The sequence below is a fragment of the Nuphar pumila genome, chromosome 15 (genome assembly GCF_984573655.1).
Source record: "Nuphar pumila chromosome 15, dmNupPumi1.hap1.1, whole genome shotgun sequence".
NCBI lineage: Eukaryota > Viridiplantae > Streptophyta > Magnoliopsida > Nymphaeales > Nymphaeaceae > Nuphar > Nuphar pumila.
Genome location: NC_143263.1, coordinates 20,824,467 through 20,845,203, shown reverse-complemented (window position 1 = coordinate 20,845,203; position 20,737 = coordinate 20,824,467). Strand labels below are relative to the sequence as shown.

General features: G+C 38.2%; 1 protein-coding gene across 1 annotated transcript in view; it reads right to left on the bottom strand.

Annotated features, from left to right (window-relative positions):
- Positions 1-17,112, bottom strand: part of LOC149814752 (protein RETICULATA-RELATED 4, chloroplastic-like) — a 32,109-nt gene extending 14,997 nt beyond the window's left edge. Inside the window, exons 1-2 of the mRNA XM_089989992.1 lie at positions 16,418-17,112; positions 14,624-14,692 (exon numbers count right to left, since the gene is read on the bottom strand). Of these exons, the coding sequence (XP_089846118.1) occupies positions 14,624-14,692; positions 16,418-16,924 (576 nt within the window). The 5' untranslated portion in view covers positions 16,925-17,112. The remainder of the gene's footprint in view (positions 1-14,623; positions 14,693-16,417) is intronic.
- Positions 17,113-20,737: the final 3,625 nt, after the last annotated feature.

Below are 20,737 nucleotides of genomic sequence, written 5' to 3'. Positions count from 1 at the left end.
TCCAAAAAATCTATATAGTAGACACCTTCTCTATGGCCTTGCCCAATCAGCTTCTCTGACTGACGATCTTGCACCAAAGATTTATTTGAAGAGAAATATTACAACCATAATCAAATATTTGAGAGAAGAATAAAAGGTTTAAGTTTAGTTTAGGGATGTGGCGAACCTTTGGAATAAAAAAAAAAATGAGTTTGAAATATCTTTTTTAAAATTCCCTATTCCTTCAATTTGAAAAGATGCATCATCGACCGTAAAAACATTTGGCACACTTGAGTTGTTATGATCTTCAGATAAAATATCATTGTTTGGGGTCATGTGAAAAGATGCATCGGAATCAAGAAACCAAGGAAATTTACCAGGGTTGGAATAAGATGAAACAAGAGCTCCAGTTGAAGAAGACACTTGATTGAGAACTGGTTAAAGAGCTTCCACTAATTGAGCAAAAGACATGCCTCAAATGGATGAATCTTGCGAAGTGGAAATATTATTCTTGTAGAGAGCCGACAGAAGCAACCTTCTTATCATATGCCCCTCTCGGTTTAGGGCATTGAGGCCTAATGTGCCCCGATTCAAGACAATGGTGGCAAATAGTTTTCCTTTTATCGTAGTCATTGCCTTGTCTTTTATAATGAGGTGGTTTATATACACGTATGCAATTTCCCGGTGTAGAGACGACCAAGACCGAGTCATCCTCACTTTTAGTAACATGCTTTTTCAATCTATTTTCTTTCATACTCAATTCTTATATAGTATCTTCAATGGAGGAAACTTTTTCTCTATGGAGAAAAATTGATTTGGTAGATTCAAATTCCGATCTTAGGCCATTGATAAATTAATAAAAATGCTCCACATCCATTTGTCTTTGGCAGAGTTCTATATCTTTAGGACAATGTCATTTTGGCTCAAGAAGAGCTAATTCTTTCCCAAATTCGGATAGATCATTATAATATTTTCTAATACTTTTATCCCCTTGAGTCATGTTCTGAATTCTATCTTGCACATTGCATACATGTGAAATATCCTTAAGAGAATATATTCTCTTAAAGATAATCGCAAAAGCCTTGTTAGCATGTTCAAATTTGGCAAGGCTAGAGCACCTTTTAACATTTACGCCACTAATAAGCCAAGATATGATATTGGCATGTCCCATCCTCCATTCAGTTATAGCTTTGGTCATTTTTTGTTAGAAGTACATTTTTCTCACCTTTTACCGTGGTGAGAACTAGTTTAGGTTCCAGATCGGATTCATCTACTAGTCCCCACAACCCTTTTCCCCAAATAAGGTACTTCATAATAGAAACCCATGTTACATAATTGAAATCATTGAGTTTTATGGGCTTAACGGTGACATTTTCATTATTATCCATTTTACAAAAACTAGAGGTAAAGAGAGAAAGATAGAAGAAGAGAGAAGAATTCGAGCACTCCACCAATGTGTCACACGAGCACTTGAAAACTTCAAAGATGCAGGATCACAATCCGCAAGCACTTGCTCCACCACGATCTCACGAACACTCCACCAATGATTCTCGTAAGAACACTTCAATAAGAATCACAAAAAAGAGTCATGCTCTGATACCATGTAAGAAGAGGCAAGACCATGGTTGCCAGTTGAGGAAGCGGGAGCGGGAAGCGATACGGGAAGCGGGAAGCGGGAAGCGAGGCACTTTCAAAATTTTAGGAAGCGGGGAAGCGTGGGACCACTTAGGAGCAATTCGGGAAGTGTCTCGGAAGCGACCTAGGAAGTGTCTCGGAAGCGACCTAAGAAGCATCTCGGAAGCGAGGGGGAAGCGAAAAAAAATAAAAATAAAAAATAAAAAATACAAAAAAATTGAAAAAAACAGGGGAAGCGTGGGGGAAGCGTGATGGGAAGCGCGCTTCCCATTAAAGGGAAGTGTGTCCCCCATTAAAGGGAAACGCGTCCCCCATTAAAGGGAAGTGCGCTTTCCAAAAAAGGGGGACGCTTCCCCCCCCACGCTTCGGAAGAGCGACGTTCCGCGCTTCCGAAGCACGCTTCGGGGAAGCGCGCTTCCCCTTTTAGCTAGGCGCTTCCGGTAACCTTGGGCAAGACACCTTCAAACACGAAAAGCACAAATGCCACTAAGGGTATACATAAAGAATATAAAAACAATATTTTTATTGAAAGCACAATATGCAAGAAGCATAGCTTTACAAGGGGAAAGGACCCCTATTTATATACACAAGAGGGAGGAAGTGAGCTAAAAGAAAGAGATAGAGAAGGCAAAGAAAGGAGAGAGAGGACCACTCCAACGGCTAGATTTCTAGCCATTGGACCTAGTCCAACGGTTAGAGATCTAGCTGTTGGATCAAGCTAACAAAGGTTGACTTGGTCTAATATTATATATATGTACAATTTAACAAGACTGCCCCTAGGGCGCAACCCGACATTCGTACCGCTATGAGTCCTTAGCATTTAGTCGAGCAGGCAAATATCGCAGTTGGAAGAGGAAGTGAATCAGGTCATGCTGAACATGAGCGTTTTTGCTCATACTGACATCGTGGCCATCTGATTTGCATTTTAAAAAGCTCAAAAGTCAACAAAACCACGTGGCATTCATCCAAAATGCAAACAGACGGCCACGATGTCCGCATGAGCAAAAACGCTCATGTTCAGCATGACCTGATTTGCGCCCGTTGGAAGATGGATCTATGATGCTTGCATTCCTTTCAATGCGGCAAATTCTTTTCAATTTCAGGCTATGAAAGATGCCATAACTAGTATTAGGCATGGGTATAAAATGCCTTCATATCATGCTTTAAGAGAAAAAAAATTAAATACTAATATGAATGAAGTAAAGGCATGTTATGATGATATAAGGCAGTCATAAAGAGAAATTGGGTGCAGCATCATGGCAGATGAGCAGAGACGGAAAGTCAAGGACCTTGATTAATTTTTTTTCTATTTTCCCAAAAGAACTATGTTTTTAAAGTCAATTTATCTGTTTAAAATGCCCAAGACAGCAGATGTGTTGCTCAGGGTTTTTTATCAGGTCGTGGAAGAGGTTCAACCTCAAAACATTGTTCAATTCATTACTGATAATGCATCAACTTATAGGGCAGCAAGTAAAGAATTGGCAAAAAATTATAAGTCATTATTTTGGACCCTATGTGCTTCTCATTGCATAGACCTCATCCTTAAAGAAATCGACAGTATGGATGAAATACAACATACAGTTGAATGTTGCCAAAAAATTACTAAATTTATTTATAATCATGCATGGGTTTTGACTCTTTTGAGCCTAATGAGAAAGTATACTAATGTGGCTGAGTTGATTCGTAGTACAGTTACTAGATTTACTATGAACTTTTTGACAATGCAAAGTCTAGTAAAGAACAAAAGTGCACTAAAAAAATATTTTCATCAGATGAGTAGAATGCATATCCCCATTCACAAAAAAAAAAGCCAAGAAAAAGTGTAGATATTGTATTTAGAAGTGAATTCTGGGATTCATGGGTTAAATTATTGAAAATAACTATACCTTTGGTGAAGGTGCTTCAATTAGTTGACAATGAAAACAGACCAGCTATAGGTTTTCTCTATGAGGCAATGGATAAGGCAAAAAAGGTCATTAGAGATAATTTGAATAGAAAAAAATTTATACGTGCCTATATAGAACATCATTGATCATAGGTAGACGGGGCAACTTCTTCATGCTGCAACATATTATTTAAATCATGCATTTAGATACTCCACTACATTTAAAATGGACAGGGAAGTCAACAAGGGTCCCTTGGATTGCATAAAAAGGTTGAACGTGATTATGACATTCAAGATCAGATTCGTAAGAAAATATAAATTTATGACAATGCATTGTATGATATGGAGAGACTTGCAATAGTGTGAAACTGTAGGACGATGCATCCAGGTAATTTCTTTTGTCTATTTTAATTTTAATTTCATATTGTTATTTAGTTATGATGTTTTGTATGATTGTATCAGTTATTTTGTTATTGATTTCTCATTTTTTTGTTTTTTTTTCAAACATGTGGTGGACCAAGTTCGGAAGTGGTAGTCCAAACTTGAGAGTTTTTGTCATTCGCATTCTAAGTCAAACATGTAGTGCAAGTGAATGTGAAAGAAATTGCAGTGTCTTTGAACAAATACATACAAAACGAAGAAATAAATTGGACCATAAAGGGCTTGAAGACCTAGTATACGTTCACTACAACTTACGGCTGAGGCAAAAGTATATAAATTTATAAAGTTTATTTGTTATATTCATGTGTTTATTTAATATTTTTTTATGCATACAAAACCCAACTAATTTTAATTTTTCATGTCATCTTTTTAGGCAAATAGAAAAGCTATCATCAAGGAGGCATAAAGAAAAAATTGATCCCATTAGTTTGAAATTTTTTTATGTATTAGATGCATGGGTTCAAGAAGAAGCAGACCTTCTGAATGAAGATGACATTTAGTGGATAAACGTGGAAAGAGCTCACGTACATTGAAGATGATTTAAATGTCGAAGGCGGAAAAGAACAATAACAAGAAGATAATGATGATGATGATTGATTGACAATATACTTTTAAAAACTTGATCATGTAAATGTTAAGTATTTCATAAACTTGATTATTTTGTTTTTTATTTATGTAATATGAAAGTATGAATCTTGTAGCATATTCTTAATTGCAAGATATTAATAATTTGCATTGTTCTTGTGAGATAGTTGATGATTGATGATGTTTTATGTAGCTCATAGAGTCATAAATGCTTCATATGTGATTTTATAGTTGCATTTTACGTATTTCGTCATTGTTTCATGTGTAATGATTTTTTAGTATTTTTGCTATTTTTCTGTTTTTTTTAGAATTTTTAAAATTTTTAAACTTTTTTAAAATTTATGATTTATTACAATACGATACGATGCATATCTTATTTTGGGCCCAGACTTATACGGGTTATGATACTATACTTACAACCTTGATTAAAATATCAAAAAATTAGTTTTTTATTGATTACAAATTTAAAAAATTGTGTGTCCTCATGTCTTATTTTCCAAAAAAAATTGAACTTGTGAATCGAACACGCATCACGCGTCCTTGTGTCCATGTGTCTTTGTGACATAGTTTACAATATGATAGACGATACAATGTGTATCTTATTTTGAACCTGGCCAATACGAGTTACGATATGCTTTTTTACAACCTTGAAAGAAACAATATGTTACTGCTCCATCATAGTGAAGATGATAGCGACAATGGCATGGTAACATGCACACTTTCATGTTTAAATGAAGTGGTGACTTCAATAGAAATCACAACCCCAAGGATGGAACTTGATTTCTTACATTCATAAAGTTAGAAGTTGGTTTTTTTGGCTTATATTTAGGGATGCACAGCGCGTTGAGCCGGCTCGGGCTCAGCACGGTTAAGCTCGACTCGGGTCGTAAATGATCCAAGCTTGTACAAGCTCTTAGGCTCGGACCGAGCAAACGAGCCAAGCCTGATCGGCCTACCAAGCTCGATAAGGCTCGGTAGGCCCGATAAGGCGCGTGGGTATTTTGGATCTGCCCTGATCCGTCCCGACCTGCCTCGATAAAACGCCCCTTCTCCCTCTCCCATCTCGAGCCCCTCCCCCTTCTCTCTCTCCCATCCCATCCCTCTCTCCCATCACGAGTCCCTTTCTCACTCTCTTTTCCCTCTCTCTCCCATCTCGAGCCCCTCCTGCGTGGTGTTCTCTCTCTCTCTCGTTCTACCTGACTAAGGGGAGAGAGGGGAAGACTCTCTTTCTCTTCCCCTCTCTCTCTGCCTGCTGAGCCCGGATCGGCTTGATACTCGACACGAGCCGAGCCGAGCCGAGCCTGAACACTAGTGGTTCAAGCTTAGGTCGAACTTGAGCCGAGCTTGAACGTGCCAAGCTCGGCTCGTGTGCATCCCTATTTATATTTATTTTAAAAACTTGGTATTCTTCTCTAATTATTGAACAAAAGTTCTACGTGGACTATTGGATTATAAATACTCAATATTATTAGTGCCTTCTTGGTGGCAATTACAATGAAATTAATGAAGCTTCCAACTGTCTATTTAAATAGATTAAGTCACCAGAATCAGTATTTGCTCTTATAATATTTAATACATTGCTAATGAGATTATGATAATCACCAATCCTGTGCACCAAAGAGGTTTGTTTTGGACCAAGAGAAAGACTACTGAGATAAATTTGTACATTAAATTGAGAAAAGGGTTTTTTTAGAGCATTGTTTTAGGGACCAAATTGAGTTAACCAAGAGCTATGTCACAGGGACTCGCTAAACCAGCCGCGTCGATGCTGGTGCGGCACCCGATGTGGTCAATATAACCTAGGGTACGGTCAACCCGCACCCAGGGTTATATTTGTCCAAAATGGACTCAGTCAACTTTGACCGAGTCCATTTTAGACCATTAAAAAAATTGTGATCCAATATTTTTTTATTATGCCAGTGAAAAGGGGAGGAAGAAGAAAAAGGAGGAGGAGGTGGAAGAAGAAGAAGAAAAAAAAAGAAAGAAAGAAAGAGGAGAAGGAAGAAGAAAACAAAAGAGGAAGAGGAAGAGCTATGTCACATGGGTGCGGGTGCGGGGATGCGGCACTCTAAAAAAACATGGGTGCGGGGGGGCGGCAAAAAAAAATCGGGTTTGGATCCGTGTCGAATTCGGATCCAAACCCGATAAAACATGTTACATGCTTTAAATAAGCACGCAGGGTAGGGTTTCATTCGTGAAACCCTCCCCCATGCTGCTCACTCTCTCTCCTCGCTCGCCTTCTCCCCCCGCTGCAGGCTCCATCTCTTCCGTTCGTTTTTCGGCCACCCGACGCCGGCAAGCTCCACGTCCGGCGAGCCCCCCTCCGGCCCCCTTTCAGGAGAGTTCCCTCTCGCCTCTCTCTTTCTTCTTCTTCTTCTTCTTCTTCTTCTTCAGGCGAGCCTCCCTCAATGTCCTTTTTTTTACATAAATGACCCTGGGTGCGTTGACCACACCCAGGGTCTGGTTGACCGCACCGGGTGCCGCACCTGTGTTGCGTCAACGCGGGTGCGGCACCTGGTTAGCCGAATCCCTGTGACATAGAGGAAGAGGAGGAGAAGGAAGAAGAGAGAGAGAGAGGAGCATACTGGTGAGCAGCTACCTCCTCCTCCTCTGCTTTTTCTACCCGTTCATCCAATCTGCCAGAGAGAAAGAAAGAGAGAGAGGATGTCCTCTTAATCAAAACCCACCCGAGAGAGAGAGAAAGAGAGAGAGAGAGAGAGAGAGAAAAGGGGGGTTTCGTGACCCCACCTTTTTATTAAAAAAGGTGGGTCTGGACTGTAATGAAAAGAGGCGGAAGCTCCAATGGAGTAAAAAACACTCTTTAAGAGTGACCTCAAGAGCCAAGAACACAAACACTAAAAGTGCACACACAAAACTCTCAAAAGTAAAAAATGACTTAAAGTCATAAGTTGGATTTATTGAAGAAAGGAAGAGAAGGGTGAAAACCCAATGCTTACAAGAGGAGAATACCTCCTCTATTTATAGAGGAGGGAGGCTCAAAGAAGGGACCACAAGGGGCTCCCTTGTAGTCGTTGGGAGCCCCAACGGTCATAAATCTGACCGTTGGGGCCCCAACGACTACAAGTGTGGGGCCCTTGTGGTCTTACAAAAAAGGGAAAAATGAAAAAGAAAAAAAGTAAAAAGAAAAAGAGAAAAAGAAAAAAAGAAAAGATACATTGTGGTTTTACAAAAATACCCCTATCGGGTATTTCACAAAAAAGGAAACTGTATATATATACATATATGTATATATATACTTATATAATGTATATATATATATAAGTATATGTATATATATAAGTATATGTATATGTATATATATATACATATTTTAACACGCCCCCTCAAACTTTACGGGGAGAAGACCGAAAGTTTGCTAAGAAGAAACATAAATCGTGGAGTTGGGAGCGCCTTGGTGAAGAAGTCAGCTAGTTGATACTCTGAAGTAACATATGGTAATGAGATAGTCCCTCTGAGATATTCGTCTCGAACATAATGGCAATCCATTTCGATATGCTTGGTCCGCTCATGAAAGGTGTGATTGCTGGCAATGTATATCGCACTTTTGTTATCACAACAGAGCTTGGTGGGAGTGGAAATGGGGACGCCCATGTCACCAAGGAGACTCCTGAGCCATACGATTTCCATAGTTGTCATTGCCATGGCCCGATATTCAGCTTCAGTGGATGACAGTGAAACCTTCTGTTGCTTCTTGCATCTCCACGAACTGAGGGATTCACCTAAAAAAATACAAAGACCCGTTATTGAGATACGATCATTAGGATTTCCTCCCCAGTCAGCATCAGTAAAAGCAGTTAAGTCAAGAGATGAGGAAGAGGATAAGAAGAGTCCCTTGGATATAGTATTTTTGAAATATCGCACAATTCTCATTACGGCCGCCATATGAACCGAAGTAGGTGCATGCTGAAACTGGCTTGCTGCATGAACCGCATGAGCTATATCTGGACGTGTGATGGATAGATAGGTGAGAGATCCGATTAATTGACGGTAGGGGGTTGGATCCTCAAGAAGAACACCATCTCCAAGTCTCAGTTTCGCATTAATAACTTCGGGAGTCTCAACTTTCTTTTCATCAGATATTCCTGATTTGGTACAAATTTTTGCAGCTAATTTCATTTGAGATAGGATGTATCCTCGCGGGGAATAAGCCACTTCAATCCCTAAAAAATATCTCAAATATCCAAGATCAGACATATCAAAAGTTTCTTTTAACATAGACTTTACATCATTTACTCCCTTTTTGTCATTCCCAGTGATGATCATATCATCAACATACAGTAGAAGCATAATAATGGAGTCACCTGTCCTTTTAACAAAAAGAGCAGTGTCAGTATAGCAAGAAGAAAATCCTAAATTGATTAATATATTACTAAACCTATCATACCAAGCTTTGGGAGCTTGCTTAAGTCCATATAAAGCCTTTTTTAATTTCAAATTTTTTCCATTTAAATTCATACCTGGAGGCGGTTCCATATAAACTTCTTCATTTAAATTACCATTCAAAAAGGCATTTTTGACATCTAGTTGAAAGATTGACCATTTTTTAACAGAGGCTACAGCAATAAGAGCTTGAACACTAGTCATTCGAGCAACTGGGGCAAAAGTTTCATCATAATCTACCCCATACTCTTGGGCATATCCTTTGGCTACCAACCTAGCCTTATATCTTTCCAATGAACCATCACTCTTAGTTTTTACTTTAAAAATCCATCTACATCCAATGAGTTTCTTGCCATTGGGAGGATCAATGATTTCCCAAGTTTGTGCCCTTTTAAGAGCATTAAGTTCTAGTTCCATAGCTTCATTCCAATGAGCATATTGTTTAGCATAATTGTAATGAGATGGTTAATGAAAGGAGTGAAGAGCAAGTAGGCATGCTCGAAAGTTAGGAGAAAAAGAATCATAGGAAACAAATCTATTGGGTATTTTGGAAATCCGATTTGATTTTCTTTGAGAGGTCTCTTCGATTGACTCACTTTGAGAAAATTTTTCAAGGGCACAAGGAGGATTTCTTTCATTCCTTCTAGAGTAGACTTGTATTTGTCTTGAAACATTTTCTTCTAAGTTTTGATCATCATTTGGATGTTCAAAATGATTTTCACCAAGGGGTTCACTAGGATCAATATGATCATCTATGATGTTTTCTTGAGGCAATAAGTCAAATAAAAAAGAATAATCAATATTTTCATTTGGTTGGTGCGAAAAACTATTTTCTTCTTCTAGGAATGTGACATCTTTTGAGATATAAAGTTTGTTTTTTAGTATGTCAAAACATCTATAACCTTTTTGTTTTTCGCCATATCCCAAGAAAATACATTCAATAGCCCTAGGAGAAAGTTTGTCATTTTTGTGAGTTAGAACAAAGCATTTACATTAAAAAATCCTTAGTCTTTTATAATCGGGAGACATATTGTAAAGTTTTTCAAATGGAGAAAGATTTTTCAAAGAGGATGAAGGGGTTCTATTGATAAGATACGTTGAGGTTAGAACCGCTTCGGCCCAAAAGGATTTTGGGATATTTTTTGAAATTAATAACGTTCTTGTAGTTTCTATTATGTGTCTATGTTTTTTTTCCGCAAGACCATTTTGTTGCGGAGTGTTGGGACAAGAACGTTGATGACAAATTCCATTTTCTTTTAAATAACTTTGAAAATCATTGGACATATATTCGCCTCTCGAATCGGACCTAAGAATAGATAGATTTCCCAAAAATTGATTTTTAACCATTGCATGGAATGCTTTAAAGAAGGAGAAAACTTCGGATTTGCGACTTAGGAAGTAAATCCACGTGAATCGAGTGAAGTCAGCAATAAAGACCACATAATACGAAAATCCTCCTTTAGACAAAATAGGGGAAGGTCCCCACACATCGGAATGAACAAGTTCAAATGGCCGAGTGGTAAAGTAACTTCTTTGAGGAAATGGAGTAGCTTTAGATTTCCCAAAAATGCAATCTTTACAAGTCATGTGATTGTCTTTACAAGTATTGTTCAAAACGGAAAAAGAGACATTTTTACAAAATTTGGATGACCAAGTCTCTCATGTCAAATTCCAATACTTTTGTTTTTTACAAGATTGCAAGATGATTTAGATGGAAGAGTCAAAAAGTCCATAGAATAGAGATCACCCCTTCTATGGCCTTGCCCAATCAGCTTCCCTGACTGGAGATCCTGCACGGTGCAATCTTTAGGTGAGAAAGAGACTTGACATCCATGATCGGTGATTTGAGAAATGGAAAAAAGATTTAAATTAATTTTTGGAACGAGTCTTACTTTAAGAACGAAAAATTTTTGAGAATTTTTTAAATCAAGCGTTCTAATACTTTCAATTTTCAATGATGTTCCATCGGCCGTTGAAACATAAGAGGATATGGGTTCGGAAAAAACATTTGAAAGAGAGTTTTTATGAGATGTCATATGAAAAGAAGCACCGGAGTCTAGTATCCACATACCTGGAGGTGATGAAGAATAGGCGATGGCGGCTCCGGATGTTGAGGAAGAAGTCTTGAGAAGATGTTGGAGAACTTCGGAGATATGATTAAGAGTCTCTTTGATATCTCCCTCTTTGGCATTTTCTTCTTCCTTCTTTGAAGAATTTTCTCCAACCGCGGCTACTTTTCCTTTAAGTTTGGGACAAACCGGTCTAATGTGTCCCGGTTCATTACAATAATGGCATATTATTCCCTTTCTAGGCCCATTACTATTTTTTGTTAAAGTGAGGAGGTCTATAGACTTTAACATTTGATCCGGGCCTAGTAACGGCCAAAACTTCATCATTCTTAATGCTTAAGCCAAGTCGAGTTTCCTCTTGGCATATTTCGGCGAGGGCATCTTCAATAGGTAGGGCTTTGCTTCTATGGAGAAGAGATGCCCTAACTTGTTCAAATTTCGGGCGAAGACCATGAAGAAATTGAAAGAAGTGCTCCTTTTCAATTTGTTCCCTTCTTAATTCAATATCTTCCGGAGCCACCCATTTAGGCTCAAGAAGAGCAAGTTCATCCCAAAGAGGGGTTAGAGAGCTAAAATAGTCCCGGACACTCATATCCATTTATTTTGTGGAACGAATTTTTTCTTGACAAAAAAATTGTCGAGCAAGATCCTTTTGGGTATACATACCCTTAAGGAAAAAACATGCCTCATTGGCCCTTCTAAATTTGGCAATATTAGCACAATTTTTAAGGTCAACATTGTTCATAAACCATGCCAAAATTTTGGCATGGTTACTTTCCCAATCCTCAACTTTGGATTGATGGTCATTGATAGCTTTGATGCGCACATCGCCATCTAAAGCTTTTTCAATCTCATTTTCGATTTTAGTGAGAACAAGAGAGGGTTCGGGAGTAGTTCCCATAACAAAACCCCAAAGTTTCTTACCTCTTAGATGATTTTCCATCGCGGAGGCCCACATGAGATAGTTGGACCCATTTAGCTTAAAAGAAAGCTCCACTTTAGAATCACGTTCCATCGACACCAAATCCTTCCTTTCTTCTTAAAATTTGAGAGGCACACGTTCCAAGATAATAAAGAGAAGCCCAATCACCAACCGAGCTCTGATACCATGTAATGAAAAGAGGCGAAAGCTCCAATGGAGTAAAAAGCACTCTTTAAGAGTGACCTCAAGAGCCAAGAACACAAACACTAAAAGTGCACACACAAAACTCTCAAAAGTAGAAAATGACTTAAAGTCATAAGTTGGATTTATTGAAGAAAGGAAGAGAAGGGTGAAAACCCAATGCTTACAAGAGGAGAATACCTCCTCTATTTATAGAGGAGGGAGGCTCAAAGAAGGGACCACAAGGGGCTCCCTTGTAGTCGTTGGGAGCCCCAACGGTCATAAATCTGATCGTTGGGGCCCCAACGACTACAAGTGTGGGGCCCTTGTGGTCTTACAAAAAAGGGAAAAATGAAAAAGAAAAAAAGTAAAAAGAAAAAGAAAAAAAGAAAAAAAGTAAAAAAGAAAAGATACATTGTGGTTTTACAAGAATACCCCTATCGGGTATTTCACAAAAAAGAAAACTGTATATATATACATATATGTATATATATACTTATATATATATATATATATACGAATGTATATATATATATAAGTATATGTATATATATATATATACATATTTTAACATGGACCTAAACCCAAACTGAGAGAGAGAGAGAAAAGGGGTTTCGTACCTCACCTTTTTATTAAAAAAGGTGGGTCTGGACTGGATCAAGTGTGGATCTTAATATAGATCCACACTTGATCTAGACCCAAACTCTCTCTCTCTCTCTCTCTCTCTCTCTCTCTCTCTCTATATATATATATATATATATATATATATATATATATATATATACCCTCCTACACCCATTTTTCTTTAAAGTGTCGCATCGCTGCACCCGTACCCACACCCACACCTATGTGACATAGACCAAGAGCTGAACAAATGCACTTCATAACCTTGTTTTTTCTTGAGCATGAGATTTGAACATGGGGTAGAGAGATAGTTTTAACTCTAGTAAATTATTGCATATGCTCTCTCAAGAAATGTTTGTTCTACGTGATCTGTCAGCTTTTTTATGACTGAGCGCTATGTCAGGGGCGTAAACCAGCAGTTACCCCATCCTCTTCACTATGTCACAGGGATTCGGCTAGCAGGGTGCCGCACCCCCGTCGACGCGACGCGACGCGGGTTCGGGTGCAGCACCGGGTGCGGTCAACCTCACCCTAGGTGCGGTCAAAGCATCCAGGGTCATTTTGGTCCAATTTTTCAGACTTGAAAAAAAATTGCCAAGAAAATATTTTTTGCCCTATATGACACAGGGATTCTCCAACTAGGTGTGGCACCCACACCCGCACCCGATATGGTCAACCTGACCCTGGGCAGTCAACGCACCCAGGGTCATTTATGTCCAGCTTTTGGACTTTATATATATATACTTTTTTTTATTTATATATATATATATATATTTTTTGCCGCACCCCCACACCCGAGTTTTTTGGAAGTGCCGCATCCCCGCACCATCACCCATGTGACATAGCCTCTTCATTTTTGGGGCTTATCATTATTTTGGTTTCATTTTCGAAGCAAATTCTCTCATGTTATGATCTCAACTTGGATAATTTTTTGCAAAGCTCATGCTTGGCATTCCGTGTCAGCTAGACAGTTCATTCTACAAAACCTTGAGAATTTCCATTTAAAAAGATGGTTAAATGCCTCATTGTGAACAGAAAACAAGAAATATGCCCCACCCCTTAAAAGCTTAGCACAAAGCTCAAGAGGAGACACAAATAGCTAGAAGAAATCATTAAGAAGCTATTATAAAAAAGAATACAGAATCACACAATCCAATACAACCTTACTAAAGACACATCTGTAATTTCATATATGAATATTCTACCTTTCTAATGCAATTATGCAATTTATTTGGCCATGTGCCTAATTAACCATACGCTTTAGACAGGGAGAGCCTTTTAAACTGTTTCACACATTAGCTTCCTAATTTTCTTTCTTAGACCTTTTGCAACTACCAGCCATTACAAATCTCCATTTTCTTTACTGCCAAAGTAAAAACAGATCCTCATCTGGAAAATGCAAAATGCTTTCTGATTAACATGTTACTCAAGGCTATAATTTTCCAACACTAACTTGTTAAGAAAGTTCCAAAGCCACACTCTAGTACACAGTAAACCCATTATATACAGGCATAACGGGATAGGACTACGGTGCAAGTAGAGCAAGCATGATAAACAGTTTGGTAGGATTCCTTCAGAGAGATACAAAGAGGGAATTTTTTGGACAATCTGTGCCCTGAAATGTTGAACTATGTTCACTACCACGACGCGGTTAAGCATGACGCTATTATGCTTCTACCTGATCTAGTCTGAAATGTAGATATCTGCAAGAAGCAAGCTGCTCCTGCTTCCAAGGCCAGAATTTCAGAGAAAAAGAGAAAAAGTTGTCTATAAAGCAGCAAGAGATTTGGTGAAAAACTTTAAATGAGGCATCCCCACTAAACCAAGAATGGTGAAAGATCAATATCACACACATGATGGATGAAATTATAGTAAAATCATTCCTGAAGAAAGGAAACATACCACGTCTGCTACCACGAAATCAAGCTCCTTAACAAAATTTTCCCTTCGACGTTCATACTCTGCAGCAGTCTGCAAAATATTCATGAATAAAGTTATACAAGACAAGCCTTCCCAACTAAGTGGGAACATCAATGCCATGTTTTCCATATAAGAGCTTGTGAGGATATCATAAAGGCACAATTACAGAGTGAACTATGTGAATACAATGCATGAAATTAATCGTAAATTAAGCAAAATGTTTAGATGCCATGACATGTTTGCTTGATGTTTTAAAGAACTGAGAAATAATAACTACAACAAAAATGCTTCATGAGTGTAGTAACCCCTATGTGTTACAAATTGCATATAAGAAAGGATATCATCGTAAATACTTAAACCATAAAGACCAGTAAACGATAGTATTCATTCAAGAAAGCCAGGGTAGGAATCTGATCTTGCTTGTATGATAGCATGGTCACTTTGTTTTTTTTTTTCTTTTCTTTTTTAATTAGGATTCTCGTTTATGGAGGTGTTACAAGTTTTTTTAGGATTGTCCTTTATGGAGATGTTACAAGTTTCTAACTTTAGTTTTAAGTATTGGTTGCTTCAGCCCCTTAGATTACAGTGGCAAAATTAGTCATAAAGACTAAGTGATACAGTAGTTGTTTCTTTTGGCTGGAGAGATGTTATGGGAAATCATCTTAACTTCTACGTGATAAAACATGTCACCTGTCTGGATCCTCCAGCCAAGCCACCACTCCATTTACTGTGGTTACTAGTTCTGTGGATTCTGTTGGGGGTTTACTGAACAGGACTAGTGCAGGTTCTTTCTGCAGAAAGCAACCTTGGGTCACACATTTTGTCATGTCATGTGAGAACCAATTAGAAAAGGTTATACATCAATCATACGGCAAAGCTCATAGTGCACAGGTGCACAGAACCCATCTTGAAGCAAACTCGTCATGATGCACTAGAAGGTAATGCTCTAAGCTAGACCAATATCAGATAAGAACCAGCTCAATTTGACAGAGAAAAGTGGCCTACAAAACTATCAGACCTCTAATAATCACTAGGGTTCAATAGTTCAAGCCTTGCACCGTAAACACCTTTTCAAGTTTTTCCTATCAGCACTATTGGAAAAAACACATTTCTTCATAGCAGTGTATGTGACTTAATTCCGAGCTTTGGTGAGAACAAGTGACATCACCTGATTTTACATGAGACATGTCATCAAGATATGTCCATAGGATGTGGAATGCAGACATTTTTGTTGGGTTCTCCATAAGATAGAATAGGATAAAAGAGAAAACTGTGTTCGTGGGCTATCACTCTAGCATTGCCTGAGAAAGATACATTCCCCTGCGGCAGGATTCTATGCTACCAACTTGCTCACTACCAGATAGTCATTTGGTCCACACCACCCTATACAAACAAAAGACTACCAACCACGCTACCGGGGCATTATGGGTGTCAGCAATTCATTAAAAGAAAAAGCATAATCAGGGCAACTTAAAAGATCAAAACAGGCAAAATTCCCCAAAAATCAAAGTGTGAATTGCATTTGAACAATCCTATACCAAAAATCCGAGAACCAATGGCTTACCACAAAAATCAAAGTCTGCCATAAATCAAATGAAAATGAACAATTACATTCCACAAAAAAAAAGGAAAAGCACACTAATCTAAAAAGCAAGCAAGATTCCTCTATTTCATATTACGTGGAAAAGAGACGCAGAGGCAAAAGGCAGGATCAAAATGATCATTCACCAACGTGTAAAGGAAACCACAAAGGAGAATCGGAATCCCTTTCATCACCTTAGTGAAGATCCCAACGCCACATTCCATGGCGACCTTCGCTAGGAAGAGGTCATCCGCGAGGAGGCGTTCCTTGAACCCCGTAAACCGAAGCAGCCAGCGGAAAATCGGCGACCGCTCGATATCGGCGAACCGGTACACAATCTCGCCAGGGATCCTCCCGTCATCAATCGCCGCAGCCAAATCGGAGGGAAGGCTCTCGAGGGTCCTCCCCAACGTGCCCAGGGCGAGCAGCGCCTCCTTCCTGTTCTTTTCATTCGCATCATCACCGCCACCACCACCACCACCACCATGTCCGCCACCACCACCACTATCGCGGACGCCACCACCGTTTCCGGCGAAGGCTACCGTGAATAATCTACGGCATTGGTTGACCCTAAATACGAGTTGGGGTCTCTGGGTGGTGGTACGGAGAGGGGAAAAGAAGGCGGAGGGAGGGGAATGGGAGGGATATGAGGGTGGTATCTTGGTGAAGACGAGATGGGTAGCGGGCAGATTCGTCGCCATGGAAGGGAATGGGAAAATGGGGAAGTAGGGAAAGGGATTCTCTAGAGCTTAGACAGGCGACGATCCCACCCCTCCTTCTCTTCCTCTTCGTAGTCGTCGTTCTATTTGCTCTTGGTCTTCCTCTTCTTCTTCTTCTTCTTCTTCTCAGGAGAAGGAGAACGAGGGAGGCGTGCGTTTGGAAAGCATTTATCGTTGGTGGGTTTTTTTATGATTATATTACAGTAGATTTTCTGGAGTCGGGTTGGTTCATTTCCATTGTTTTCGGGAGGGGCCAGTCAGTAATGGCGGTGGTGGTTGGTGAGGATCTTTTTCTCGTATTCCGACGTGAAATTTGGACCAACCTCGTTTGCTCTTTTGTTTGAGAGAGAGAGAGACGATTATCTCGATTTTCCATAGTAATGGGAGAAAGTGAAACCATTTTAGAGAGACGTCCATTTATTTGTCCGAGGGTAAGTCGAAAAATACCATTTCGAAGTTGGATTGAGAGCCTTTTTTTAATAGATAAAGCTGGGTTAGGCAGACCCCTATCAGTAATACAACCATATCACAAGATCACGTGCACTACCTGCTCCTGCCAGAAAAGTGGAACCCGGTTGGTGGATTGAGAACCATTTTTAGAGGGATAGAGAGATGACTACTTCTATTTTGGATCGCAGGGAGAGGGAGAGAAGCCATTTTATGAAAGTGCCCACTTTGATGTTAGAGAGAAAAACCCTTTCTAGAGAGAGAATTATTTCTATAGTAGAGAATGTCCTCCCAGGTGATGGAAAGCGACGGCCCTAGCATCCAACGTCCCCTACCCATGGGCGATAAGAAGCATGCTTCTCATGGCCCCTGGTTCGATTTCCATGAATCTGCCTCTTCGATCCTGGGCCAAGGTATCAGAAGGCCACCACGGTTTATCATGGTGATAAAATGAAAAAATGATGGTTGTATAGGTAATTTGACTCAATTTCTTAAAAACTTTATATTTTTTTATATTCTTTCGATGTCCAAAAATCATAAATATATGACATCATTATAAGCTTTTTACCCTTCGCAACTGCGAATTGAAGCTTTTTTTAGATAAAGTTGTACCGCTTGTCAGTTAGGCCCAACTCTCACTCAAAAAATCATAGGTTTTTTTTATGCAAATTTAGACCTCATGAACATCACATAAATTTATTTTTGAATTTTTTGTGAAACTCAAACACCAAAATCGCAAAATATCCAATTATTTCACATATAATAAAAAATTTTGCATAAAAATATTTGTGAAACACCTCTTTTAAATATTATTTGAGGTTTTTATATGCTAAATATGTGTTTGATGTATAATTATATAGCCTGAAATCATTTTTCTTCATATCCATTTCCCAAAAAACCTAGTGCTTATTGCCTCAATTGAAAGGAATTAAAAGCTGCAATATAAATCTAGTATAACGTCATTATGCATGTAAAAATATACATTGTCAATATTAAAAAAATGATACAAGTTGTTGTTCTCCAAGCAGTAAGTTGTGCCACTTTGTTGCCCTTTAGTTGCAACCATTTGCTATGAATAAGGTTTAGCAGTTAGTTTTTATTAATCAATAATAAAACAATATAAACATCGCTTTTATAACTCATAAAGAAATATAAGGTAAGGTAAATGGTCTTCAGTAAGTTGTTTCTTTTCTTGTCTTCGTTGTGAGCTACTTGGAGTCTTTCTACAAATCTTGCTAGATGCTACATAGTAAATCCAATGTGGTAACAAAAGAACAAACAAAATTATGTGTAAACTAACAATATAACGTGCAAAACTAACACTTACGTCACTTGCCAAGAGAGTTTCTTTGTCAAACTCATACTCTTTCGGCTCTTAAGTGTTTGCTTCTATAGGTTTTTCTTTCTCATTAACCTCATCTTAACAACAAAATAAATTGTATAGGATTAATATCAAATATACACATATGATTCAAGATATTGCTTATACATCATGTACAACCAACTATTCTTTGCGCTTTGAAACTCGAGGCCCTTTGAATTTCTTTCTTTTATAAGAACGTGTACGACCATATATCTTGAACTACTTAGATATACACATAAAGAAGTAATTAATTAAAAATCATTGGATATACACATAAAAAATAATTAATTAAAAAAACACTGGATATACACACAAAGAAGCAATTCATTAAACAATACTATTATTTGTGGTACTGCCTGTTATGACTAGCCTCACCACATACACTGCATTTGTATGGCATGATATCTCTGTGTTATGTTTTCTGTCTATTAACATTAGGTTGTTATGCCTTGCAAACCACTTTTGGTGGATAGACAACTATAAGAGTAAGATGGAGCGATGTGTGAGACATTATCCACCATCGAGAAGAATGAATATTGATTATATACAACTCGATATGATTCAACTTTAAACTACTTATCGTAGTAACCCTCTGATAGGTTGCCCTCATATAAAATGCATGTGATCGCATGTTCGCAAGAAATTTCGCTAACCTGCCATTTTTTATAAGAGCACAAGCACCTCTGAAGATCAACACTATAACCGTGAAATCGATCGCGGGTTTCGTACCATTGTTGGAGGCAATGCACTACTTGCACATGTATTTGTTGTGTCTTTTTCTTCAGTATCTAGCTTTTTTTTTACCTTCGACACTACAACGCCTGTCATATAATGCCCTGCAATTTTTTTTTTCTAAAATAGTTTCAACAACATGAGATAAAGTTTTTCAATAAGTGAAATTAGGGGCTTGTCATCTATGATAAGAATCCATGAATTGAGGCTCTCTGTTATATTAGATATTAAGCAACCATATTTTTTTGCTTGAAAGTGACAATTAGCCCAATATTTTGGATCCATGTTAGTGATAATATAATTGTATGCATTAGTATTTTGTTCCTTAACTTTATTAAAAAAAAATTGCATTGTTGTTTTGTGGTTGCTCGAGTTGCACTCCACCAAAGTGCACTAAGTGGTAAACCAAATTTTTTTAAAAAGTTTTTCGTCAAATGTTTCATATAAAATTCAACATAATATGTAGGCCATATATGGAGGACAACATACTTTAAACCTGGAAGCCTATCTGAGATAATTGTCAATACTTCTTTATCTAAACTCATCGAAGTGTATGAATTCATGTTTTAATACCTCTAAAAACCATGCCCATGAATCTTTGGACTCCTTATCAACAACTGCAAATGCTACTGAAAATATCTCACCACAAGGATCAATACTATGGGCCGGCAGCAACATATTCGTGTATCTTCCTTTTAGGAATGTGTCATCTACCAAAAGAATTAGAGGGCATCCTTTCAAAAAACATCGATGCTTGGTCAGATGGATAAGAACGTGTACTTAAATTGATCTTTTCGATCAATTTTAGTATACCTTAGCGATCTTCGGTTAGCATTTATCAGATAATCCAAATAGGCGAGAAAAATCTTGAAAGACTGGTCGAATGAACCATATAATGCAGGCTTAGTGTGTTCTCATTCACGCCATGCTTTTTTATAAGTAACCTCCATACCTTCCTCGCGACTGATGTCATTCATAATTTCTCTTGGAATTATCTACGGGTTATCATGCATGTGTTTGTGAATAATACTTGAATTCTACTTGTAAGGCATTTTATCCACTACAAGGTTGTCCAATGATGTACCACATGTATACTCACTATCATACCTCTTCACTTGAAAGAAACATGTCTTGCATACCTTTGTGTAATAGATCTTATAGGAAAAATCAACTGTCATATGAGTGTTCTTCCCTATACATATGACAGTGACTCTATTATGACAGCTCTTTAAGAATTTTGCTTTATAATTATT